General features: G+C 43.0%; 1 protein-coding gene across 1 annotated transcript; it reads right to left on the bottom strand.

Annotated features, from left to right (window-relative positions):
• Positions 1–257: 257 nt before the first annotated feature.
• LOC103822193 (calpain-8) lies at positions 258–25,787 on the bottom strand. Its single transcript, XM_009097162.2, is given in 22 exon segments — positions 258–364; positions 966–1,085; positions 1,858–1,924; positions 1,926–1,955; positions 3,392–3,460; positions 4,702–4,766; positions 5,284–5,341; positions 6,263–6,328; positions 6,990–7,026; positions 7,645–7,856; positions 11,604–11,779; positions 12,496–12,516; positions 12,519–12,655; positions 13,628–13,702; positions 15,044–15,129; positions 15,954–16,037; positions 16,918–17,086; positions 17,413–17,546; positions 19,624–19,721; positions 22,552–22,621; positions 25,547–25,654; positions 25,656–25,787. Coding segments are annotated over 22 exon segments (2,121 nt in total).
• Between the last annotated feature and the right edge of the window lie 1,819 nt (positions 25,788–27,606).

Below are 27,606 nucleotides of genomic sequence, written 5' to 3'. Positions count from 1 at the left end.
CCCACTGCCCTCTAAAAAGAGATAGTGAAATGCACTGTGTAAGCAGCTTCTCCATCAGCCTTGGGAGTTTTGAAAGTATCTTTATATTTTTGCTCTTATAAAGGTAAAAGTTCATTCTGCTAATTCAGACAGGCCTTGTGGTCTGTAGAAAATTTTCACATAAAAAAACTTGCCTTTGAATCACTACCATGTTTCTCTTATAACAATGATTAAATCACTTACCATAGTGATTTAAAATAAGTGTATTTTAGTGTGGTCTACTGCTGCAGCTGGATGTAGTGGTATTTCAACCTGACCAGCCTTACTTCGGGCATGGAGATCTGGATGACTCCACTCTTGTCTTTGTCCAGGAGACAGAACACTTCTGAAATGTAGAAGAGTGGGGGAAAAAACTGGATATAAACCAAAGAGTTTGGCATTTAGAGAATCACTGCCCGACAAAATGTAAAAGTCTAGCTTTTTGCCATGATCTACTGGAAATTTAGACTGGTTCTGTAAGATAATGTTACAGCGGTTCTTCTTTCTTCTTACAAATAATTTCTAAGCTGCTTCATGGGGTGGAATAGATCTACAGCAGCAAAATGGGAGTTTGCGGCAGGACAACTATAAAATCTGATGTGGTGGCAACTAGCATGATCTGAGGACAAACCTGTAAATCAGGTCTGAGCAAGGACTGCAAATGATAAATGGTCCCATTTGTCAAAGCTGGGACAATGTGGGGTCCAGAGCACTAACCATAAGCTCCTGATGACTGTAAAGCACAAGAGAATGGTGTGTTGTGGAAACGTGTTCCCTACTCCCCATGGGCATTCAGACAGAAAGACTTTTGCTATATCTCCACTGCTTCCTCTGACTCAATTTTGCTGGCACCTGGACTTTTCCATGCAATTTGCTACATTCACAGCTAAAAGACCAAATACCAAAAGCGGCCCCAAAGCTTTCAGGAATTGCCCTTGGGCATTCACTGAACAGGGTCTCCAGGTGGATCATGCAGGCCACAAAGCCATCGAAGTTGATGGTCAGTTTGCTGCTGCAAGCATAGCAGGTGATGATGCTGTGCTGCACCTCATCTTTGAGCCTGAAACCTGAGGGCCAGAAGACCACAGGAATCACTGACACAGCCGGTTAATTTGCTGTCTTGTATGTAACTTATCCATGAACTGCTGCACCTGCAGGTTGAAGGGGAGGACTATTTCTCCAAGAAGGTCTGTTGGACTCACACCCACCTCTGCGGGTCCTTTCCAAAACCAGTTGTGCCAGCCAGCTCCCACAGCATTTTTTCAGACTGCATCTTTCACATTGTTTCACAGCATAACCAGTCCTATGTTCCCCAGATAAACCCCTAATTAGCAAGTCTTGGCACTGCAGCTGAATAGTAGTGATTGCAGCAGAGCCAATTGCTCACATAATGGATTGGGCTCTATTCAGGCCCATATTCATGCTATTTCTGTCTCTGGAAAATTCACATAAAATCCACTGAGCACAAGACAAATTTAAAAAAACAGTGCTCCTCTAGAGAGGAGAGAAAGGTGGTGAGAGGAAATGAAGGAAAAAGAGGGTTTGGTCACAGCTCTGAAAGAGGACTATTAGATTAGGAAATAATGAGGCAAAAAATTGAGCAAGTAATAATCAGATGGATAAGCAATGGTCACAGCATGGACAAAAGTACCAGTGGTTCATAACACAGAACAAAGAATGGGGTTTGATGTATGAAACAGCAAAAGGATTGCAGTGTGTGACTGTCAGGAAGGGAGAATGCCACTGGCAGTTCTGTGATCTAGGTGACAGGAGAGAATAAAAGCCATTAAAATGCTCTGCTGTTCTCCCAATGTTTGGTGATCCGAGAAGCACAGTCACCTGCCTTTCTGAGGGCATTTTGCATCTCGTGGGAGTTGATGGCACCAGAGTGCCATCAGTGACTAGAAGTAGTCACTGTCTACTTTTTTTTAGATTGTCTGTGGCAAAGGGGAAGGAGGGAATGGGAGAGGGCGTGCCCCTCCCATTCCCTCCTGCAGCAATGCTGTGGTTTGGGCACCAGAGAGTGGCTGGGCTTGCACAGCTGGCTCACAGCAGCTGTGAAGATGTGGTGACACAAGTCTCATCAGGGGCTACAAGCCACAATGAACTACTCAGAGGACTCCTCTAGGACAGCAAGGAGGGGAGAAGGGGGCGACATCCCTGGCCATAAACACACACATATTCAGTGGCATGATGCATGCAGAAAACTTGGCCTTCACTTACTCAGGCTTTAAACTACAAAAATTATTTTTCTAGCCAACCATGCCATCCGTGACCTGCCATCCTCCCTGCTCATGTAGCTAACCAGTGTCAGGACAATCATTCCTACCTCTGCCCATGTTCACATTGTCACTGCTGTGCCCGCTGTTGGCTGGGAGAGAGAGTGTCCCCTACCACCACAAGTTCCTACTCTTTGAAACACTAATGAGCGAGAGAAACATTTCAAGCAGCAAGTGACAAGCTAGGCAGAGTGGGAAACACATTCCCATGGGCTTGCAGCTTGCCTGCCTTCACATTATATGGTGGCAGACAGGCAATTGAAGAAAATATCCTATCATTTGGCAAACACTGCAACAGACCAAGACCATCTTGCTTAATGTTTCCGACAAGATGACAGATGCCTCTTACTTCCAGCAGATTTATTATCCAGAATTAGAAGTCATCCAGACCTAGAGTTCATAATGGATTTGGCTCTCAAGGCTTGCTTTTCTGGCAAGCCTTAGGACAGAGCTGTGCCTTCATGAACATTTCTTCATGGAACTCCAGGGCAGATTCTCTGTGATGAGCATGGTGCAGCAGGCTTGCCTGAAAGGGAAGTGGTCACACCAGAGAAGTCCAACTCTGACCTTCCTTTAGACTGCTTCATTCTGGGTGAACTTCTTGGGATATTAAATCCTGTATCAGAAACAAAAAAACCAAACCAAACCAAACCAAACCAAACAAACAAACAAAAATCAACAGTTCTACAAGATTTCAAAAATACAAAGGCAGTTTTTTGTAGGTCCTAAAATTATATTTCTTGTGTTTGCTTATGCTCATCCAGCCATGTAATATATTGCAGGAGCTGAAATGTTCATATGAGCTTTAATAGACCAGGCAGCAGAAAGAGCTGGTTTTGCCAATAATCAAAGAGAGTTAATCTGTCTTTCCATAGGGTATTGCAAATTATGGAGAATGATGGGGCCAAGGTGAAAGAGGATTTTCTTGTGCCCTGTTGAGTGAGAGGTGTTTCAGAGCTGTGGAACAAATTCAAGCCCTGAGAAGGAAGGTTTCCAATTATATCTGCCTGTGAGGGTTTAACTCTATCTCAGTTCTAAATCTGTACTTCAGAGCTAAGAGGGGAGGAAGGGGATAGAGTCAGAAATGTTGTTGCCAAATACTTTTGAATCTTCATCCAAAGAGTCTTGAATTCTACAAGTCCCAAGATGCTGGTCCCATTGGTCTGGGTCATGTTAAGGCATGGTTCAAAAATCAGGATTCCTTTATCCTTAGCAAAACTGGAGTGTAAAAACAAGATTTGGATGGTGCAACACTGGTGAGCAATCTGGAGAGCAGTTCTGATAAAAACAAATCACCCATCACAGTGTCATCCTAATGCCAGTTCAGTAATGCATCTCCATCTCCCACAGACATGCCCACAGCTCCACATTTGCTTGGCTAAAGGCATGCCAAGAATTTCTAGGCTATCTTCACTCTCAAGGAATGATATATGGGATTGCTAAATATATAAGCAAGATTAAAAGCACTCACATTTTGGACACTTAACAGTAGATTAGATTTCGCCTTAGCGGGGAAAGGGCCTGGCGTTGCAGCAGAAAGTTTTTAGAAACCAGAGGCAGGAGCTGCAAGTGAAGAGAGTCAGTAGCTGTCTACAGAGTCCTCTCCCATGTCCTTCAGGGCTTTGAAATCCCTTCCAATGTAAAATTAAGCAGAAACAGGGATTTGGACACTATGGCATTGTACTTACTGAGTTATCCCATTAAGCTTGGGAGCCTATGGAGTAGGCCTATGGAGTAGGGCAATAGCATCACTTCTCCTAACAGACAATTATCCACAAGACCCAGAGTGAATCTTTGCTGGCCTCAATATGGCCATGCCATGACACCAACACCAGCGAGCTCCTGGAAGCATGGGTTGTCACCCTCCCAGTGCAAAGGAGCACTGGGTAGAGGTGTTGACCTCTCCTTTTCCCTTGACTATACAAACCTCATAAGCCCCCAAATGTCCCCTCAGTTATGCAGAAGGGAGGCAGGCACTGCCTGTACTTGCAGCCTTCAGCCTGGGAACAGGCTCAGCCTGTCCCTGCTGCTGTGAGCTTGGGGCTCTGTAAGCAGGACCTGCCTCAGAAACAGCAGCTGTGGATGTACTCAAAACCTGCATCCTGCCAAGCATACTGTGTATGCGCCTGGAACTGCACAGGAGCAGCCAGGCAGAAAGGCCCTACTTCCCCCTACTATATTTAGGAAAATGTTTAAGCAACGAGAGATGGTGGTGAGAGAAGCAGCTGATGATTAAATGGTTCAGGTTTCTGCCACCATGATCTGATAGAGATGCTTGGTTGAATTTTTTGCCCCCAGCCATGTGCCAGGACAACTGAAGTATAAACTTAGCCCAGCTTGTCAGGAAGTTTTGCAAAAGGGATCCAGAAACTTTAAAGGTGATGAAATTACGTTCCAAGGATACATCTAAAGGGCTGATCATCTCCATGCAAGTGTTAATGTTGAATCTATCACTTTTCACATCCTTTCCTGTACTAAAAGGAAATATAAAAGACTAAGTGAGAAATAGTTTAAGACAAATCTTTTTCCGCACACAATGCTGAAAATACCAACCACCTTAAAATCTTGGTAGCAAAGCAAATGCTCTGCCATTTCTTCCACTATGTCCTTTCAGTTGATTAATGGCTTTTTTTTTCCTTTTTTTTTTTCCCTCACAGTGGGTGGGGATGTTACTGGTTTTGGTGGTGATAAGCCTCTATTTGTCCACAGAAGTCATGCAGCAGCAGCATAACAACACTGCCCATGGTGGTCCTCCCAGAAAAGTATAGGGAATATTGTGTCTCTGCATAACATCTGCTGGCAGTGTTTAGAAGGGAAGCACCAGGCACTGTTTCCACCCCACTCCATATTTAGAGGTTCAGGAGAAATTCAGCTGGGATCAGACGAAAACTCTGTTTTTCATCACTCCTAGCTGACAGAGCTGGGTTTCGTTAGCACAGACCCTGTTCTCAGCTCCATCCAATGGAAAGTATATAATGTCGCTCACTCTTCACCAAAACCCAGTTTAGAATCTTTGGAAGTTCAGTTGCAGTCACTTCACAGTCCTGGACAGAAAACAAAACATACTGTAGGTGTTAACAAAAAAAAAAATTATTTGAAGCAAGCTCTATTGATTTGCTATCAGACATCCAGAGACTATTTTCTTTCCAAATCTAAGACACGTAAACCCTTAATTTTTTTCAAACCCTTCACATTTACCCTCAGATATCAGAGGGAGAAGATCTTCAAAACCAATCATACTTCCTAGACATTCAGCCAGGAAATAAGTGGTTTGTTAGGTGCCACGGTGATGTGACCAAGTAAATGGCAACTTTTTAAAATGTTTGACTGAATAAAAAGTTTCAGGAAAACATTTGAGATTTTCAGGGCTTACAGAAACTACAACCAAACAATTCTAAAATTGCCATCTCAAAACTCAGAATGGTCTTCCTAACTAAAAAGATGTTTTCCCTCTCTAGTAACAGTGGCCACCTGTTCATTAAGAGGAAACCTGACATGACAGCCACAGGCTAACACAGCAGGACTTTATAGATACTGTTTTTCAAATATATTAAGTAGAGAAAAAGCCCAGCTGACAGTTTTTGATTTCTGAGGCTAAACAAAAAAGAAGGAATTGGACAGTCAAGCAGTTGTCAGAAATATACAATAACTCCACAGGTAATTTATTTCACCCTGGGATAATATTTTCACAGTCCTCACTCCTATCGCCCCTATTTTCAAAGTAATTTCCCGCCTTGCATTACCTTTTTCAAGGAGAAAAAAAAAAATCATATTGTGCACCAATGAGAGGAAAAATGTAGAAAATCTTCTCTATTGTAAAATAAGGTGAACTGAAGCTATGAGTTAATAAAAGGGGGGAAATACTTGGTTTTATGAACAGACAGTAAAAGGAATTGGCAAGTCAAATATTTGTATAATCATAACAGAGAAGTTTCAGGTTTTTTGGTTCACTTTAATCCACTTACCTCTCCAGAGAATTTTTGGAATGGAGTCTTGAACTCATCATCTATATCTTTTTTAGCAACGTGAGGCTAGAGGAAAGGGATGGCCAAGAGAGTGGTTAACAAGATTCTAGAAAGTGAGCTGTAGATATTGTAAAGATGCTGTACAGGGGCTTATTTATAGCAACAGAAAATGAGCATGTGCTCTGCAGCAATGGCAAAACAGAGGCACTACTTTAGTCATGACCAGCCAGGGGCTGGCTTAGAGCAAATACTTCCTAAGGCTGATGAGAAAGTTTTCTTCTATTACCAAGACAGCATTAGAAAATACCCACAGTGAAAAAATGCTGCTGCACTTGGCCAGAGCAATTCAGCAGCTTCTTGGAAGCCTTTTGCAGCTTCTCCCAGGCTTCAGGAAGACTATTTGTTTCTATGCCCTTTCTGCCTTCTCCTACCCATGCAGGAGGTAAGGACAACCAAACATGTTCCAGTTCAGTCTACAAGGGTGAAGTCTCTGTGTCACATGGCCCAGGTACATAAAAATGAACATGAAACTAAGACATGGACATATGTAAAAAATACCCACTAGCAAAAATTATTTCTCTTCAGAACAAAAACATTCTGTAATCCCAGTTTGAATGAGAAATAAAAATCATGCCCCTGTTTTACTTCCACATTATGAAGGAAAACTATGCCCAAAGGCATATGAGGTTAGACGACCTAGCTAACTCTGTTAGCTAGGTCGTCTAACCTCATATGCCTTTGCAGACACCTCATCACCCATCATCCTAGGAAAAAAAAAAGAAAACAGTTAAACCAGAAATTATGAGCCTACTTTAAAGTCTTGCCTTTAAAATAATTAGGAAAAAACAAACAAACAAAAAAAAACCACCAAAAACCTGTTTAACTATAAGGTGTTAATAAATGCACAGAACAAGCCCCCAAGTTCCCTGCTTCCCATGCTCCACATCCCACCTCTGCCTGCCCCAACTCTTTGAAGGTATTTCCCATGGGAAATGCAGCCTTGCTGTTCTTGTCTTCCATCCAGACTCCGGCTTTTTCATCCAATGGATGCTATTGATACAACCCCTTTTAAAACCATCTCTTCATCATCATCATCTCAAATTATGCACTCTTTCATTGTGGGAACTTCTCCTTCACAGAGCTGAGAGACCTTGTTCCCAGCTGAGTGCTTAGGGGACACCTCTGAAGAGCCATGACTCTGAAGAACCATCTGCCGTGGATGTGTTGTCACTATGGTAGACTATGGAAAAAATGCATTGTGGAAATGGGCCTATTTTGCTGGTTAAGACAAAAGATCAAACCCAGGGTATGGATGCAACTTGTGACCTTCTCCTTCGCATGCCTCCCCAGCAGAATGGGGGATTTTGAGGGAAGGTACTCACTGTGATTTAGCCTGATTCTCAGCAAAAACTCTCAGGCAGAACTCCCCTTTCTTCTAGGGCTCAAAGGTGGAGGGCTCAATGAGGTATTGTCCCCAGGGCAGTGTCATGTGGCTGGAGACCTCACAAAGGTTCACACAGGGGTCAGTCCGGGCTGCTGGCTGGTGCTTTGCAAAGAAAGCATGGCCTGCATGCACATCTGTGCTGCTTTCCAGCTGTGGAGAACATGGTTTTGTCAAAAACCCTTTGGCAGTACCCTGGTAAACCAGCCACCTGATTTCAATTTCAGCGCTTCAAAGCCATCTCAAGCTTTTCATTGCGTAAAATAATAAATCCATGAGGGATGGCACAAAAAAAACCTGCCAGGGTTCTGTCATGGGAAACAGGCAGATGATTACAAGGGGCAAGGATCTTCCTCTATAAAGATTATCTTTTCACACGCCTCTTTACACTTGGTACCATTAAATAAATAAAAGTATCATAATGTGTGCTCATATCTGATCAAGTTACTACACTGTAAATTTTCTGTGCATTGAGCATTTTTTGCTATCTTGTGGACAAATTTAATTTTCAGAATATTTCTGAGCAATTTATGGTATTGAATGAATCTCCTAATTGCATGGGAATTGTAGTCTCTGATTTCTTTAAATAGACAGAAAAAAATAGTAGACAGAACAAAGTAGTAGTCACAAGGGTGAGACTTTTAGGGGCACATTAGGTGATTTACCCAACTTCTACTAGTAATACGAAGGATATTAATTTGGATTTTGTAGAAAACAGTACTTAATTTTTTCTTAATACCAATATACTCTGTAGGAAGTTAAACATTGCACGTTTTATTTCATAAAATAAAACACTGACATAAGAAGGAACAGTAGTGTAGGAACAACATCCCTGCTATAAAACTCCATGACTTTTGGTCCACAAAGATGTCTTTCAAAAAGTATGATTCAGTGACACACAAAAAATACTGTGTGGCTGATGCAGGATGGGAAGCATCATTTAGGGATAAGGTTTCTGTCTGTCTAAGACCAGAGCACACAAAAAAAATCTTACCAAACATTGTATAATCATTCAGGTTTTCTGTTGTAAACTGTAGAAAAATATGCATGTTTTTCCTCTTTTGTTCTGAGATAAGATTGAATTTGGTATTTATTCAACAGCCCCATCCTTTCCCCTCACTCAATATTAAGCTAAGTGGGACTGCACAGGTTAAGAAGACAGATCCATATCTTCCCCAATATATAAAGTTCATTTTCCCTTTGCATTTGCAAGGCTGCTAAAAGAGTACAGTTAATTGCTATGTGGCCACTGCTATGTTCATTTACTGAGAGAAGAAAAGGGCTGAAAAGCCAAGGAAAAATTAGCAACATAGGCTGCTAGACCTCAGTAATGAGTATAGGATATTTCTACTGCCAGACACCCCTGGGGTCTCTTTCTTCAGCAATAAAAAGTCTCTTTGCCTCAGTATTGACATTTGGGGGGATTAGGGAAAGTTGAGTAGGGCTTGTTCATTACCAGGAGCTTTGGCTCAGAACTGTAAAAGGAACAGATCCACAGAGCTTGGCATTTCATCTAAACAATATTAGCTACATTTTTGCAGTTTTAGAGTGTAGAGATCCTGTTCTGCCTTTACCTGAACTAAACAGACAAATTCTGACCTCGGTTGTACAAACTTCCTGGAAGCCAAATTTCAACAAGTATAAATGAGGTCAAGACTGGGAGTCAGACATCTGTAATAAATCCTTGTGCCCCAGTCCCTTGAAAATAATTACTCAGAACTTGAGATATTGGTCCAGCGATTCAAGGGCAAAGCTCTCCATAAGAGATATCATTCATAAGAAAGAAGTCATCATGGCAGCTAAATTCTCCAATGCAAGAGGACGTGCCCATGTGGAGGCTGGAAGAGCAGAGACTACATACCTCCTAAAGAATGTGGAAGGAAGAGAAAGAGACAATGTTAAAGTGCTGCTATATACCTGCACCTACCAGAAGGAAAAAAAAAAAACAGATAAAGCCTCCTTCAGACACTTCTTGAAAAAAAAATTACTTACAACCACATATAATAGTATCAGATACACATGAAATTCTGTCTTGTCCTAGAGCTGTTCCTAGAAGGAAAAACTGTATCTTCATCCAGAAAAATCTATGACATATTGAATTGCTTTTCCCCTGATGTGGTGTTGTGAATGATACTTTTGGTTGGAAACATTTGATTAAGTCTTTAAATGCTCAGTCAGGAAAAGTCAGCAAGTCAGTGCTACTTTGCTAGCCAAAACCAGAGAATTTATTACAGCAGACCCAAACTCCACTAGTCTACTGCTGCTGAATATTATGAAAATATAAGGCTACTGTCACTAGCAGTCAGCCTGGGGATGATGAGATTGTTGTGAGGCAACTATAACAAGTAGCAAGTTTCAATATTTGGCTCTTCCTAAATTAACTGAATTGCTATGTTAATTTGTACCTCCAAATAGAAGGCAAATTTTCCAAAAGCAATGAGTTGCCTTGAGAGGACAGATTCCAGTGAGAGCCAAGGAGAGTGTCCTCCCAAAAGAGCTTTTATAAACATCACCCATACAACATTTCTGGAGCCTGAGTGGCCCCGTGAGACTTCAGGGTCTGTTGTTGCCTATAACCAGCACACTGGGGCAGCAAGGGCAGGAGCTGAGTGATGGACACACAGTTGTTGTCAACAGGAAGCCACATGACTTACAAAAGCTCTGCAGAGCAGCTAGACAGACTTGAACACACATCTTTTCAGCTTCTCCTGCAGAGAGATCTGCTTTAGGTCATCATCTCTGTAGTCCTAACTGGAGCTCCCCAGCCACAGCATCAGCTGCAATGAAGTAAACCTACTACAGTGTGTAATTCAAGGGAGCTGAGATCATAGCTGGGTCATAGCGTCTCATACCTGAGATGACTTAGCAGCCAGATTTTTCCAAAAAATAAATACCTTAAAAGTCACTTAAGTGATTAAAGAGTCCCCAAGTCTACCCTACTGTGCGTAAGGCCACAGAGGACACAGATGGGATGGAATAGATGTAAAGCACAAGGAGTTCTCCACTGCTATACTCAGTGATGGGAACAGACAGATGTCCATAATGTGTGAATTTGGGATGCTGATAGGTGAGGGTGCCTGGTACTCCATGCCTGGTACCACGGAGAAGGCAGCTCGGAAATGTGCTCAGTGTGTGCATGCAGGCACTTGGGCACTAGGGAAAACCTTCTGTAATTTTGAGCCAAACCACACAAGATCTATTAGCAAAAGTCAGCTGTTCCCATCTGCTCCACTTGTGCTGGCTAATGATCTTCATCCAGTGGAGTCTGTACAGCATTTAATTGCTTTTCTTCACATATGATATTCGTCATGATGATACTGGTTGGCAATTTTTACATTTGCTTCTCTCCCCTCACACCACAGAAATTAGAGATTACACTGTAGGTTTTTTCCTTACATTATATTTTTAGAAACACTGGGAAAAATCAGGGAAAAAAAAGCCCTGAATTTACTGAATCTGAACAGTAGCATATGGCAGACAATAGATTAAAAAAAAAAAAAAAAGTTTGAAATACAAGGGAGAAATAATAACAAAAAAGAAAGTGAAAACTGAAGGCTAATGATAGGCTGTAATCAGAAACACTTATGTGTTATTGCCAGGCACCACAAGCCTGACCCCATTCAGATTTTGTAAAAGAAGATTCTCAATGAGACTGTTACTAAATTACTGGCTCAATAATTTACACTGACATCCTGTTGAAGTGGGAAAAAACTGAGCCTCAATTTATCTGAGTCTTCCCATATTAGGTCAGGCAGAAATGAGAGAAGTAATTGAATCATTTTGCAAAATCCAGATCTTATTGAAGTGTAGTGCTGAATGTCAAGATGTAGCACACTGGAAATTTTTTCCAGCTTAACAGGACAAGGAATACAGTCTTTAAAATGAGGAAAAAAATTTTACCTGATAGAGTGAATAACCAATACTAAGAAGACCTTCTCCCATTCTATTCTGTCTCCTGCGATTCTTCTGCATCAAGCCCACCATCATGGTACAGCATGGCTCTTTCAAACTCCCTTCATGGTCATCATCTGGTTCATCCACCTGGATTTTAAACTGGGGATTGGTCCAGTATGTTGCTAAAAATTCCCAACAGGAGACAAATAGGAGGAGGCTTTGCTGTCATTGCAATTGTCATTGCAATCAAGATAGCTGACACTAGATCTACAAAGAATATCTCCCTGGAAGGACTTTTGCCTGGAGTTTTTCCAGTTCTTTACATTGAGTTGTATAGGTTTATGTTTTCACAGCTATGCTGAATATCAACTGGAGCCATGAGAAATCAAAGCACCAGGGTATTTCCTGGGACTAAATACCAGCAGGGAGGAGCTGATACTGTTAATTCCAGACAGTCATGTATCTCCAGGAAATGTCTTTGGCTGAGGCTGTTATTTTTGCAAGAGGACCAAATGCCAGACAGTCTCTCCATAGGTCTAACTGAAGACGAATTGGAAATAACAATGCCACTGAACTATGACACTTTCCTGGCCTACCCAACCATTTAGAGGATTACTCCAGCCAGTAGCAAAAGCCATGTAAGCAGGAAAGGCAGACAGAAAAAAAATTAATATTACCATGAATTAACTGCTTGGTGGGCTGGGAATCGCCCACAAGGAAAGAAGTGCGAATTAGATCTTCATTTAAACTCCCAGGCTTTTTCTTACTGTCCAAACCCCACAGATTTGGTTGCACCTCTAAGCTCTTTTTTCCTCACCAAAGCCACCTCCAGTCCACAAGCAGTTTTTGAATGTTTTGTTTGGTATTTCACTAAAGGCTCATTTGGTTGGGTCCTTACCTTGGTAGTTCTGGCAGCCTGAGCAGATGAATCCCATTTCCACTGTCCGTTAAAGATGGTCAGGTCCCATTTGTTGACCTTGTGGATTGTCAGTGTGTCAGGAGTCAAATTGCAGATCTCAAGGCAGCTAAACTGCCTTTGGAAATCTGAAAATGCCATCACACAAATGGCACACAAAGAGACAGGTTAGTCCATCAGCTTGCAACAGATGAGGTGGCTGAGGTGGACACTTCTCCCAACGGTGTTGCAGAGCTGTTCAAAGCTGCATTTAATTGAATTCTGAAACCTGGAACTGGCTTTTGGGAAACAAAATTGCCCACTGCCTGAATGAGCTGTATCTTCTGAAGACAGCCTCTGTCAATGGCTGTTACACATTTTAGGGTCAGTCAGACCATTTTCTGTCATCCCCAGCTGTGGGCACTTCCCCATGGATCATGCTTCATAAACAAATTCACTGGAACTGGTGAAACAATATGTGTGAGGAGATCCCATTTAAAGGGAGTAAGATCTGGCCCCTGTAAAAGCAGCACTCTGTAGGAAAACAGTCTCAGTTTGTTGTTTTGCTTCATTCCTATCATTGTTGTTTGTTTTTACCACTCCTGGTATTTGCACAAGTGACAGACCTTGATTGCTCCATGCTGCTAGCAGAGGTCTGCTCTCATTTCCTAGTGCCTGATGGCCCATGCAGCCGATTCACTGCAGGACAGTGGCCGTTAATCTTTCCAGGCTATGACAGAGTGACATCAGTTCAGCAGATTTATATATAGTCAGATCAGGGTTAGGACAGGCTTTCTATTAGGTCTGAGTAAACAGACTCTTCCCAAGCTAGTAATCTGAACTTTTTCATTAGTGTGTAGCATTTAGGCAGAAAAACAAATCTCAAAATGTAGAGCATCTGAAGTTCATTCTTGCCACCTCATTGATTTTATTACCATCTGGTCTCTATATTTTGGATTAGTGCCGAGGTATGCAAGCTCTAATAAAAGGTAATATTTGAATAGGAAAGGAGATAAAGAAGAAGTGAACAATGCATGCATGCCCTCGGCGCTGGCAGTTTTTCTCCATCCAATTGAAAGGATTGCTTAAGGCACATAAAAAGTCCAAAAGAGTAAACTAAATAAGCAATTCTCACCAAAACTCTCCATCATCTACTTGCTTATCCAGAGCCTGTTTTTGTTTGGTATCAACATAATTCCACTCAGGACCACTGCAGACAAAGCATAAAAGCATACTCTTCAGCTCTTGCATTTTATTCTACAGTGAGGTCTGAGTTAGGCTCTATCTTGGGCTGATAAAGGAGTATATATTTCTTCAACATACAGATCTTGTGCCCCTCCAAATGACAGCACACCCTGCAACCTGACTGTGCCAGGCTTGAATTAGACTGCAACAGTATTTGCAACTAAGCCCGGAATTGAATCTCCCCTGCCAGGTGCCAGAAGGTACAAACAGACTGGCTGGATTAGGAAATTGACAGTCTGAAAGTCAGTCAGTGCTTCTGCATTTCAAGATTTATTGGGGCGCCTGGAATCCTCCCTAGGGAGATGATACAACCTCCATTGTTGAGGGTCATGAAGGAACAGGAAAGCAAAAAGGGCAAATCAGAAAATTCACTGCAGAAAGCAGCATTGCTCCCTTCCCATTCTGATATTAATATGCTCAGGATAGATTCTGCTCTGATCTACTCCCATGTGACAATGCAGTGCTACACTTGCCTCAGCAAGGTTGTCCCATGGTAATACAGGTGTGACAAAACCAGGATATGACATATGTGTGTGACTGAGGCACCTTACCTTGGGGCTCAGCAAAGCAGCTCTGATAAAAGTAAAATTATTTGTAATGATATCTCTATCCTTATTTATAATACATCAGCACCCAGGCTACAGTCAGTCAGGACAGGAAACTGAAATCTCAAAGTGCTGCATGAAAAAATATATTGTGGCTCAAATGACAGTAAAATTTATGCCATTCTAAATATAAAAATAAAAGAGGTGGTGTCACTACCACGCTCCGAAGATAGTTGAAGCCCAGACAGTTTCTGAGAGGTTTTGAAACTTTTGTGTCCTTATCTTAGTCAGCATCTCAACTTTTTCAAGATTCTCAGATAGGTACCAAATTCTGGTGTGATTTAGAGCTGAGCAACCTCAGAGTCAAAGCAGAGGTATAGTGGTTTATCCCTGCTTTAACTCCCAGGAACAGGACTGCTTTGTATAATTTTACTTAGGTCCTGGAACTCATTGGTGGGATCAGTTTGAGAAAAACTGTCTTGCACAATGATGTGGATGTGGCTTGCATTGGGCTGCTCAGTGTCAAACCAAGGGCTGTTGTCTCTGATGAGAAAACTCTTCCTGAGGCAGGTATTAATGCTCACTGGAAAGAATGGATTAATATTCAACCTTGGCAATAAATTATTGTGTTTTATTCCAACTGATTTAGTGTCTCTCCTAAATACACTTTGTGTATTGGATTAACTGCATTGTCCCAATTTAATTTTTAATTGATTCCAAAATACACCGAAGAGAGAGAAGCAGGGCATATAAAAACTTACTTATCACTCCAAGATCCAGTCCATTCTACTTCACCCCAGGGATTCCTAAGCCTCGCTAGTTTCTCTGGCTGTCCTCAGTAATATACCTAAAAGACCCACCATAAACAGAGCCTGAGCACTTCCATTATTCCAATCATCAGAGGCCAATTGCTTTTCAGATAGGATAATATATGATTTGTAATTGAGTGATGCAGTCCATTACCATTTGCAATAGTTAAAAGACGCCTAAGACGCCTAGATGCCTTCCACCCTTATTTTACATTATCCTGTGCCAGCAAGTGTGCCACCAAGTGAGCTGTAGCACTCACCATTTCATACAGTGACAGCAACCTGCAAGGAAAATCATCAGCTGCAAACCAGCAGAATATCTACATTCTCAAAAGCAGGAAACATTGCACAACACAGCAAGGTTGGAAAGAGGTTATCTGACATGGACATCTGTGTAATGATTCCAGCTTCAGAGGAGCAGGAATACCTGGGGCTCACTTTGAAGATGAGACTCACAGCAGAGATCATCTAAGAGGCTTTTACTCTTTTCCCAGCAGCTCTGACTGGGAAAGTGCTCACTCCCACCTCACACAATATAAACATATGGGGAATGGCTGCCTCCTCTCCTGCTCCTCCTTTCTGTACCCTGAATTTTGGTAACAGCTTGGCCCAACTTTACACTTTGTACCCCAGCCTGTTGGTACCATACAAGTGGCAGACTGCACAGTGTGCTCTACACCACTACCTGTACAGAGCTTCTGACCTGGCTGAGTGCTACGGGTACTTCCTTTTTTCTGTATCAGTGTATATAAGTTCAGAACATTTTTATGGTCAGTCACTGAAAGACATCAGAAAGTTGAAGGCAATGCAGTGTTGCAGCCCCAAGCTGGTTTGCATGATGGTCCCAGAGAGGCTGGCTTACCTCCTCTGCTCCAATGATAGAGTAAGCATGTCCATTTACCAGCTTCAGACTTGTGATTGCTTCTATTTCAGCAGTAGCAGTTATCTGGAGCAATAAAAGTATGCATATTTATGATTATATATTGTGTATGAGCTGAGCTTTCATAAGCAAATTAATATGGGGGAAGATATCTAAAGTGGTGTGCATGATGAATACCAATACTCTTGATGCAAAGTATATTAAATTAAGGTGAGATCCACAGTAAAAGCTGCAGTTTCATGCCTCTTAATATGTAGTCCAAGCACAGAAGAAATTCAAGAATGTATAGTGAAATCTAAATCTAAATCCAATTCCCAGCTCGGGTGACAGACCCAGTCACCAGCTAAGACATGTTCACAGGAACTTAGCTCTAGCCTGTCTCAGATGAGATCCAGTATAGCAAAATTAGAACTCTGGTAATTCTGTATGCCACAATGCAAATGAGATAATGAAACAGGATGTGAAAGGTGTGAAATTTTCAAAACATGTTCAAACATCTGTAACTTGAGTGTTCGTATTACAGGTGTCAATAATCTTTAGGAATGAAAACCAAAGCCACAATCAGACTGGCTGATTGTGGCTTTGGTTACAACCAAGTGTCACAGCGAATTGTCTCTGGCTGTCAAGTGTCTGGAGCTGAAATTACACAAAATTTTAATAAGAAATGATATTCAGAGAATAGAGTTCCTGAAGACCAACAAGTTGTTTACAGCTCTAAGTCTTAATCCCATGCTGTCATGTAAATAGGGAGACGTGATAAGGATTGATTATTTAGAACCTTGTCCAAATTCTTTTATACTGAAATCAATAAAGGTCTCAAATTAATTGTTTGCTCTTGTATCAGACCTTTCTACTTATATCTTACATTGGTCTGGGCTTTTGTCACAGTGTGAGACAGAGCCCTGAGAAGAGGAGCAGGGAGAGTAAAGCCTTGTCAGCCTCTTACATCAGTGGAGTAGCCAAGCAGTGACCCAGCTCTCAGGGCCTTCTGGATGATTTGGCAGATGTTTGAAGGAGCCCTCCGCAGCTCATAAGACTCAGAGATGCCTCCAGTAAATTCCTCAAAACCCTCCACAGTGGAGCCTTCAGCTAGAGCTTCATAAGAGCCATTCAACCAGCAGCGGGGGCGGGGGGTGGGGCTGGGTGGGGGGGGAGTATAAGATCTATGCAAGGGTTCATCTCCACCTGCAAGCACAAGGTACCACAGAAAGAAGGGGTTATAATTTAATATCTCTTAAGTTGCGTGGTCATCGATGTGAACTGGGGCAAGAAAATTCAAGCCCCTTGAAATACAGTTGGCAACACCCTTTATGGACCCAGAGGGAACTGTAGATGCTGAGTGAGAGGGAGGCTGCCTTAGAATTGTGTTGTGTCTGACAACCCTGGTCCGGGCCACCACCAGGGGCACAGCCAGGGGTACAGCTCCTGCCCAGCCCCGTACTTGGTGTAAGCCTTCTCCAGCAGCACGTTCCAGAAATCGTTGCCCTCCTTCGAGTGCACGAAGAGCAGCTTCCCATTCTTGGTGGGCAGCCTGTCATCCACCACCACGTCCACCCACTCCCCATTCTGCCAGAACTGAGGGAAAGAAGAAAGGAAAAGATTATGGAGGCTGGTGTGCCCAAAATAGCTCCACGTTACCATCCTCCTAGCCCTTCCCCTGTTATCACTTCCCCCTGCATAAGACACTGTAGGGTTACTCCCCTGCTGGATCGCTCTCCTTTGTAATAAAGACAAACTCCTCCCAGCTCTGTGGATCATTCAGCTTCTTCATGCTACATGTGAACTGAGTTTACATGGTGGACAGCCCAGAAAGCCAGCATGGAGATAGATAGGATACGCTGAACTATCTTTAGGCTCAAAACTTTAGGATAAAAAACCAAAACAATATGCCAGTAAAAATGCATGTAAGTAGAATTCAGCTAAAGAGGAAACACTCAGTAGTGCTAATCCCTTCTGCAAATACTAGAAAATGTGTGAAATGTGCTTGTGTTAATTTTGGCCTCAAAGCTAGAAATGTTTACTTCAGGATTTTCTGCATTCCTGAAAGGAGAGATGATAATTCACACCAAAACACTCAAAGGTGAAAAGGCTGGTGGAAAGGCTAGGTGTATGTTCTAAAACTTCTGTCCTCACCAGAACAGCTCCTTTAGCAGAGTGAATCCACACTGCTTCCACCTGGGCCTAACCTCCAGTCAAAGCAGGTTGACTAAATCCCAACACTCTGGCTCCACAGGCAAGGAAATAAAGGCAAAGCAGGGAGGGAAAAGGAGGAAGCAGAAGGAACCACACCAGCCTGAATTCACTCTCAATACCTGGCAGCAGCAGAGCTTGGTTTGGGCTCATGCAGCCTGATGGTTCAGCTCAGTTTACAAAATCTGTATAACTCCCCAGAGCCCCATAAGCAGAACCTCCCCAGTGAGCAGGTCTCATTCAACATTATTTAACTCTGTTCCTATTTTCTTTCTCTCTCCCCCATCAACTTCACATACACATTGTAACTATTGATTATTTCATGTGTAACAAACAAAACAGAACAACAAACTAACAAAACAAAGACCCACACTCTAACCCAACCCTAACCCAGCCAGCTCAGGTGGTTACACCAAAGGACACTCCTTTACAGATGTCTGGGAAGAACTGTGTTGGAAGAATTGCAGTGGTAGACTTGGCCTTAAAAGCAGCCATGCCCCCCTTGAGCACTGCAGAGTCCTATCTCCAAATCTTACTTTCTGGGGCCTAATATCTTTGACTTAGCTTGCGCCAATCAAAAGGAACCAGCTGGGAAATGGTTAGTAACTTGATAAAAATGGAAATGTTTCTGAATGTTGATGGTTTGGGGGAATCTTTGGATAGCAGAGATGCATGACATTCAGGCTCCTGTGATGTTTACTTTCAGAGGAGGTAGGAATCTGTCCATATCAAGGAGCTTCTATGACAGGGCCTAAAGTGTACAGTTGGCCTCTTACCTTCTTGTACACCATAATGGGATCCTGGCCTTTTAATACGCTTTCTCAGCCCTACTGGATAATATATGACTAGTTCTAAAAGAGTACAAATTGGCACTTCCTGTTTCCTTTTTCAAAGTTCAACATAATTTTGCCAGTAGCCAGTTTTACAGTTTAGTTTATGGTTGCGTCTACGTCCTGGGTCTGTTCTGGCTTGTTGCTGTTTCAGCAATGCCTGGTGTTCAGAAAGGATCCAAAAACAATGCTGTGTCTTCCTGGATTGCCAAGCAGCTCTGACTCTCAGCTTTAGTCTCTGCTGGAAGCCCTTGTTCAGAGCTTGTAGTACCTGCGACATCACACCAGACAACAAGAAAGCACTGACCCACTGCTTATAATTTATGGCAATGCAGATTGCCTCTGCTTTGAGAGTTCTAAAGACTTTCTTAGGTTTTCTATGGAAATTAATTTTGTGCTGCAGCTTTGCACAGAAAGGCATAGAAGAATCCAGCAAAGGAACAGTCTTTCTTCTCCTTGGGGTCTCTGAGTTGTTAGCAAATGTATTTTTAATATCAATGAGATATATTTGCTAGAACCAGGATCTCCAATACCCCTGAGTCCATGGGACTGAATGTCAGAAGGACCATGTATTAATGTCTACAGCAAAATAAGTGAACAAGCCCAGTACTATAAAGTTCTCTCATGCCTACAACCACTTCAAAGGCTCTCTCAACAGGCATCAGATCTATCTCAGACCTGTCAGGCTTTGGTTTGTTCTCCAGCATACCTCTAGTCTCTCCAAATCTGCCTGTAGAACAAGACACGCACAAAGCCCATGTGGGGCGGGCTTCTGGGCTTGTGCATTTGCCTTGGCTTCAGGGAACTTCTCCAGCTGCCAGCCCAGGTCCAGGGAGCTGCTGTGCCTGGAGTGGCCTCTGGGTGTTCGGAACAAAAGGCAACTCATGAATATAAATAGTGTGGCTCTGGAAAGCTAATATTAAAGTAAGGGGGGTTCAATACATTTTATATTATTTAGATTAAATTTATGCCACTTACTTCTTAAGAACTTCTGCAAACAGTCCTCGGATTAACTTATTCAGATAGCAGCAAGAAAACTTCATAAGTCACCTTTAATAACTGTGTGACTACATTTCAAGTTGTTACTAGGCTACCAAAAAAATATGGTTCAAAGAACATTTAAATTATTTCAAGACTTTCAAGTCTCCATCAAACTTCCCAAGCTGATATTCATCTAGCTTATGCTGTTGTCAAAGAAATAAGTTTAATGGAGTGAGATCAACTCTGTGTTTTCTTGCTCCTTTTGTTCACATAAACCCAGACCTGCAGTGTTATTTTTAAAAGAAAAGAGACATGTTAGAGAATATTATTAAAAATAGGCACTATTTCCCTAAAGGATGTGTTACCCAGTAACATATGTGGCTTATGTAAATATGTAATCAGGGTCTGTTTCAATAGAAGTGTTTTACATGAAGGTTTTAGTAATGAGGACTTTGCTATTCAAGGTATTGGATCAAATACCAAATAAAGCTTAGTATGGCTCAGACATGTAAAGCAAATACCTGAAGGGTAGAAAGAAAGTCCCATGCCTGCAGCTTATTTTTGTGAAGGGTCAGTTTGTGTAGAAGCAATTGTAAGCAGCCTTGCAAAAACAAATTGTATTATCTTTCTTTCTTTTTTTTTTTTTTTTTTGTATGTGTGTGTGAGAGAGACGGAGAGAGAGAGAGAGAGAGAGAAAATCAAGCTCCTAATAACAGCAGAATCAGATTTTGGGGCTTTTCTTCTAGGTTTGGAATAGTTTTCAGGACCAGCCTTTGGGTTACTGCCCACCAAAAGATGTCTTGGGAAAATCCAGGGCAAGGCACCATCCCCAGGTGGTGGGGTCCAGGTTTTGGGGTCCAGTTCTGTTGTTATCACTATGTGATGAATTTTGGCACTGATCTCTAATAAAATCCCATTTAGCACAAGGGACTGGGACTCCACAGAAACATCCAGCAGGTGACTGAATGAAACAGAAAAGGACTCAGGGTATTTGTATTCAGTTTCTAGGCTAAACACAATGCACTGGCCTCTTCTAGTTTAGGAATAGATAATATTTTTCAGTCCTATAGTTTGTAAACTGTCTGGGAAAATAAGATTTTACTTCAGGTGTATCTTCTTAATTTTTTTATGCCGCTATAGAAACTTTCCAAATAGGAGGAGACAAGAAATGACACTTTTACTACTTATTTGAGCCATTCTCCTGAAATACAGTAAGTGATTTCCCCATACTCTGCTCTAGCATTCAAATAAATATCCTGGAGCAAGCATATGATTGGGCATCTTATTTTTAGCATTTGGAGCACAAGCCCACACACCAGGGAATTTTTTAGCAATTGCTTTAACAGTGCTGTGTTTACAAGAGCAGCACTGGTGTTATTTATCACCAACAACTTGCAGAAATTGTTTCAATCTCATTGGCACAATGGATGTGCTGGAAGACCAGTGAGGTCGGGAGTACTGCAGTTAGCAGCACAGGAGAGAAAAAGGCTGATTTCTCTGTGTTTAATCTACCAAATTCTCATTACAAGAGTTTCAGCCTTCTAGCCTTTCTATGCAATCAAGGGTTTCCTGCTGCTGTCCTCTACAGCTGGATTTTATCAGTGAGGCAGGTAGGGAAGGCAGCTGCTGCAGTAGCTACTCCGAGGGGAAATATAGTCCCCTGACAGCTCCCTTCTGGCCACTTGCACAGCAGCTCTGTTTAGTCATAGGCAGGCACTGCAGAAAAATGGGTAAGGAAGGTTTTTTGTGATGGATGTCTGGTAGAGGATGAGTGCTGCCTGAGAGATACTTCCTCTGCATCAGACCTTGATTCAGGTAGCTGAGCAGCACTGCCTTTTTGTCTGTGTGGCTGGTTGCTCCTGTCCCTGCTCACAGCTCTACATGAATGCAGTTCAAGCAGAAAGGAGGGTTCAGCATGAAGGACTCATAACAATTTGTTTGCTGTGGATGGTATTACAAAGTTTACATTCTCTGCTCATTTCTTTCTGATGTGGTCCTTGTTTCTAACTTATACTTGGACCATCCTGCTTGAAACAAAATGGCACATCACAGACCCAGACCCTTAACTAAACCAGTTCCTGCTCTGTTCCGTGGTTGTTGTTTATTTGTTTTGTGTGAAACTGAGGCAGGAACTTCGTCTGTCTCCCAAAGAAAAGCACCTAAGGACTAGGCTGCAGCAGAAAACTTCCCTGGTGTCCCTTGTCCCCTGAGTCTTTGGAGCTGCTCTTGCTGGCATGGGCATACATCCCACTCTCTTGCTTCAGGGCAAGTGCTCCCATGATTAGGCTGGCATCCACCTCTGTCTTAAGAGGTCAAAAGCAAACCAGTTTTCTGTTCCGCATAATTACTTCCTCCAGGAGACAGTTTGGTGTCTTCCAGTTTTGACATAGCTCTTACAAGCCCCCATACACCCTGTCTCAGGCAGCAGTGCTGGTATGTGAGTCCTCTTCTTGGGTATCTGTCCCTCCATACTATGTCTTGGAGATAGCCAATAAGATGGCTCATGTATCAGGAATTTTTAAATGAAGCTTCATTTCTTTTTCTTCTTCCAAACCAAAATTCAGAAGCACTATACATACCCAGCTCTCCTTGGCAGACATGTGTTCGGGTAGCTCCTCCAATTATAAACTGGGCGTTGGCACATAACTCCTGAAAAGACACGATTACAAAGTCTGCGTCACTCTTTCTGGCCTGAAAAGTTCCCTTTTCTTGTTCCTTGTTTCAATATTCAAAAACTATTAAACACTTTGAACATTTATTTAAAAATATACTCTTTCTCTTCTGACTGATTAACATGGACCCAGGAAAAAATTTCTTTTTTAAATTGAGGGCTGCATGTATTTTTTGAGGCAAATCCTGATGCCCTTTGCTACTAGGCACTGTCACTGATACTACTGAGAATTTTTGCTACAGTGGAGAGAGAAGTGAAAATTCACCTCAGTGTTTACATCTTATTTCATCTTGCTGAGACTTTGGTTCAAGCAGCACAAATGAGTTTGTGAATCTAGCTTCTGCCTGTGCCACTGGAACTTTGTTGTATTTCCAGTGCCAACAGTGTTGAGGATGTTCCCCCACCCTGACCCTGCTTCCTGGGAGGCCAACCACACAAATGTTTTTATTAGCAACAACCCCCTCTTTCTTCCTGGCCCTTTGGGGCCAGCCAAATGGGTTATGGCAATGACTGTCACTCCTATCCCAACTCTGAGCTCTCCAACAACTCATGGCCTATATTAGGAAGTCATTATTGTCTCTCTAGAGACAAAAGCCTTTTCTGTTTTTCTGAGAATTTTCCATGAGCTTCTGGATGGCAGCAAGGAGCAGTTTATAGGAAGCTTAACTTGGCAAGCAGAGTTGAAGACAGTTTAGGCAGTCACTGGTTCTCCTTGAGAGCAGCAGTTGTCAGCTCTGAGCATCCCGTGGAGAGACAGAGACAACCCAGGACTTCTTGGGTATGATGGAGAGCCAGTTTGTGAATCTTCCCTCCAATAGGAATCATCTCAGCTACACGCTTTTGCTACTGTCCAGTAGAGTGGGGCCCAGTAGTAGCTTACCCACCACACAGAAGAAGGTTTTGTGCCATTTTGTATAATTTTTTCTCTTCTTCCAAAGTGATGCACCTGGTGTCAGTCAGCTGCATGTGACTTATTACTCAACCAGACACCTGTCCTTCCTGAGCCACTCCGAAGTGCCACATGCACTTTTCACACAGCTGAGTTTCCCCTCAGGGGTCCCACAGGTCTTTGGCAGGCAGGGCTGGGACATTTAACCCTGTTGGATCTCAGCTCTCAGTTATTCCTTACCCTGCTATGCTTGTGGCTGTGTGTCTGCCTGCAGCAGGCTCAGCACTGTTCTTATATGAGAAACCAAAGTCTAATTTAATGAGTTTTCTAAGGTTGATCTTCCCCAAGGATAGGCAAAGCCAAGAAACACATCTATGGTATTTGTTGAGGTAACATCCAGGTGCCAGAGTGAGGTGCTAATGGATGAATGGTCTTGCCAGGGTTATTAGTTGCTAAAACTGCAAGTTTCTGTTTCTCACTTATCAGGTGAAAAAAATAACAAAGTCCAAAGCCTTGAAATTTTCTGTTTTTCTCATTCTCCTTTCTTCCACCAGATGGAGGTAATTAATTTGGGGGGGAGGAATCCCCATTTTAAAAAAATATTTCTTGATGTTGCAAAATGACAAAGGAGAAGTAAATAGGGACAGAAATAAATGACTGAAAAATGAGAGTGCAGAAAAATCTCTGAAGCCCAGATTTTGTAACTTTAAAAAAAAAAAATCATCATCTAATCTTTGCTGATGAAAATTACTTTCTTAGAATCACAGGCTGTTTCTAGGATATCTGTATTTAGGGAATAACATTTCCAGTCAGTTGCAATTTAACTGTTACAGGCAGCTTGAAGTGAGGCAGAGGATTTTATTTAGGTATTAGCCTGATTTCCTAAGGGGCACAGTGGCAAGACCTCAGTGTGGGTGTTGTTAGAAATGATAGTGGCTGCTGGGGTGGCCCATGGTCTGACGGAGCTTTTGCATCCACCTCTGGATTGCACTCTGGACTTGTAGCTCTCTGGAGTTGGGATGGACAGGAAGAAAGCAGGTTGCCAAGAAGCAGGTGCCCATGAAGCAGTTAAAGGATTCCCTGCTTTGTAATGGGCTTAGAGGACAGTGATTCCTCTTCCCACCCTGCCGCACTGCTGTGTCGAAAGCACTTCCCTCCCGTCCGAGCAGGGGGGGAAGGCGGCCGGGGCTAGCTCAGAGCACAGCAGCAGCTAGCAGCTAAGGGGGCACTACCCAGATCCGTCAGGGACGTCCGGGCTGCGCCTTCCTCGGCAGGACAGCAGCAACAGTATCGAAAAGAAGCGGCAAGGCGGAGAAGCCGGAGAGAAAAGAGGGTCTTGACACGCCCGGTGTAGCCCAGTGGTTTTAATGTATCATTCCTCCACCGCGTCCAGGCGGGAAAAGACGCCACTTTGTCCAGGCGGGAAAAGGCGGGACAAAAGGGGGAGAAGCAGTATATAAAGGGGTGTACAAGAACCAATCGGGAGAAACTGAGGAGGGGAATTCAACATGACTGACAGGGGTGGCAACAAGTGATACACGAAAGAAGGAGGGGCTCAGGGCACCTGCCCAATCACCCCCTGTGGAAGGGAGAAGTTTCTGGAAGGATGGGGGGGTTTCAGGAGATGAACAGGGCTCTGGAGGAGGGGAAAATATAACGAAAGGGGCAGTTGCCAGGGGAACGGGGGTGGAGACAAGGGCTTGGCAGCGAGCCCAGACAGGGAGGACACCATTCGAGGGAAAGGGGGAACCAGGACTGAACCATCGAACTGGGTATAGGGGTGTAACTGGGGGAAGCATCACAAAACAATACAGAACGGGGAAGATAACTCAATTGGGAACTGAACACACACCACAACACCACCCCCCGTCCAACTTTGCTTCTGCCATGGAAGTAAAGCAAGATAGAATTAAGAGAAAAAGACCTAAAGGAACAGCTCACCAGTGATTTAACCTGGATGTTCAGCTAAGCTTTGGTTAGGTTCAAACCCAGTGAAATAAGAGAGCACTCTTACAGTGGGGTGCTTCCAGATTATCCCCTGAGTTTTGAAGGAATATTGTCCCAGGTCCTGGTAGCCCAGAGCAGAAAGACTGGCTGGGAACTCTTCATCCTTGAACAAACAGTGTGCCAGTCTTCAGGGACTGCTGCTTCATGGCTTCATAGTCCTGCTTCAAATACTTGATGGCATTCCTGTTGGATTCGAGTCTGTCCACTGCTGCTCATTCTTGGCAGAGTCTCGCTGTGACCCTGGACATGCTACCCACCCTCCCAGCATGGGCTGCAGCTCTGCCTTTGCCTCCAGGGCAAAGAGAGGAGGTGAATGTGGGCAATCAGCAGGCTCAGGTGGAGCCAAGGACTGACCAAAGTACTCCAGCAGCCCTGGTGGCAGGAGTCACCAGGAAAGCAAATATGTACCAGGGAGATAGGCAGGAGCCACAGCCATCCCGCAAAGACTGGGATCATGGGTACTGCCACTGCTACTCCCATGGTATTTGCTCTTTTTGCCGTCCCTTTTTAAAATACTCTTTTAGCAAGAAGCCAGGGAGAGCTTTTTGCAGGCACACCTGTTAAGAGATGGAAAGAGACCATGTGCATTCCGAGTGAATGTGTCCTTTAAAAATTTAGGTGAAGATGGTTCAAAACTCCTTCCCTCCTTCTGAAACTGGACTCTATGCTGCTGGGGGGTTGTACAGCTGCAAAACCTGGAGCTGGATATCTATCCTACAGTTTACATAGCTATGGAGATGCCATGGAATTTTAAAGCTAGGGAAAATGAAACCCACTTCTGGCTTTAATGAAAAGTTTTCTTAAAAAAACCCTCTCTTTGGTGCTCTCAAAGCAGTATGAATTTATGATTTAATTTATTAGCAACAAGAGACTTGAAGTTGAGAGAACTAGAGCTGGCCATTTGGAGAGGGCAAGGATACAAACCGGGAGCATGACCTAGGCCAAAAATGGGAAATTGTTTCACCAGATAGGAGTGAAGCTGCTAAGCCCTGCTACCCCCTCTTCAGTGTCACCTTGGGCAGAAGTCATTAAAAGGCCCCATCTGTAAAAATGGCATGGTCTCAGCTAGTGAGAGATTACCCATCATATTTACTGTATTCTGGTGGTGTTTCCTGCATATAAAAAGTTTACAGGCAGAAAACAAGGAAAGCCTTGGGTGCAAAAGGCTTTATAGACCTTAGGAAATAGGGGCTCCTGTTCTTGTAGGAGAAAAGCTCCATTTCTACCCTAGCAACCCCATTTTGTACTGACACAGGGGTCCATACCTCCCTGGCAAGGTGGCTGCCTTTGAAGGTTTAGGAACTGAAAGAGGAAATATTTTCCATGGAGCACAGCTGCTCTCTGCTGTCATCCTGTGTAATTCCCCAGCAGAGCCATCACGTGTCCAGCTGAGAGCTGGGTAAACAGTAACTCTGCTTGCCAAGGAGCATGTTTGATGACTACGTCTAGGTAAATTTAGACAGAAGGTGTGGGGAAGGGAAGAGGGAATTTTTAAGGAATGAAACCGGTGAGATAAGGGATCCAAACAGAGGCTAGCTGGGTTGCTTGTCTGCAAATATTTGAAGAGAGTGAATGCAGAGGAGGAAACAAAGTTACTTGGTCAGTTCCAGGCAGTGAAGGCTGCGCTGAGTGAATTAATATATCAGTTACCCCAAAATTAAAACTAATTCTGTTGAAATTGAGTAAAGAAAAAGAGTGGCTAGCATTTTATTCCTGTTGCATTTCAGTACTTCCAGGCATGTCTGTGTACTGAAACAGAGTGAGGAGTGGAATAACAAAAGGTTGAGGGGAGGGTTTTTTCTTTCCACAGTGGAAAGAAAAAAGACCCACTTAAGGGTACCCACTTTCTTTGTTCATGAGGCAGAATACTGCTTTCTTCCCCCACCCTGCATCAGTGTCTTGTGCTGAAATGTCCTCTCTTAGTGTGGTCTGGAGGAATGCTTTCACTTTGCTGTGATTGTTGTAAGCTGCAAGTTTGGCAATGTTATTCATGGAAAAGAATGGTGACCCAGCAAGTGGAAAAGGTCATTTTGAACAAATGGAATATTCCGTGTTCCATGTACTTTT

Source organism: Serinus canaria, chromosome 3, assembly GCF_022539315.1.
Source record: "Serinus canaria isolate serCan28SL12 chromosome 3, serCan2020, whole genome shotgun sequence".
Lineage (NCBI taxonomy): Eukaryota > Metazoa > Chordata > Aves > Passeriformes > Fringillidae > Serinus > Serinus canaria.
Note: the sequence above shows the minus strand (reverse complement) of the source record. Positions and strands in the feature narration are given on the sequence as shown.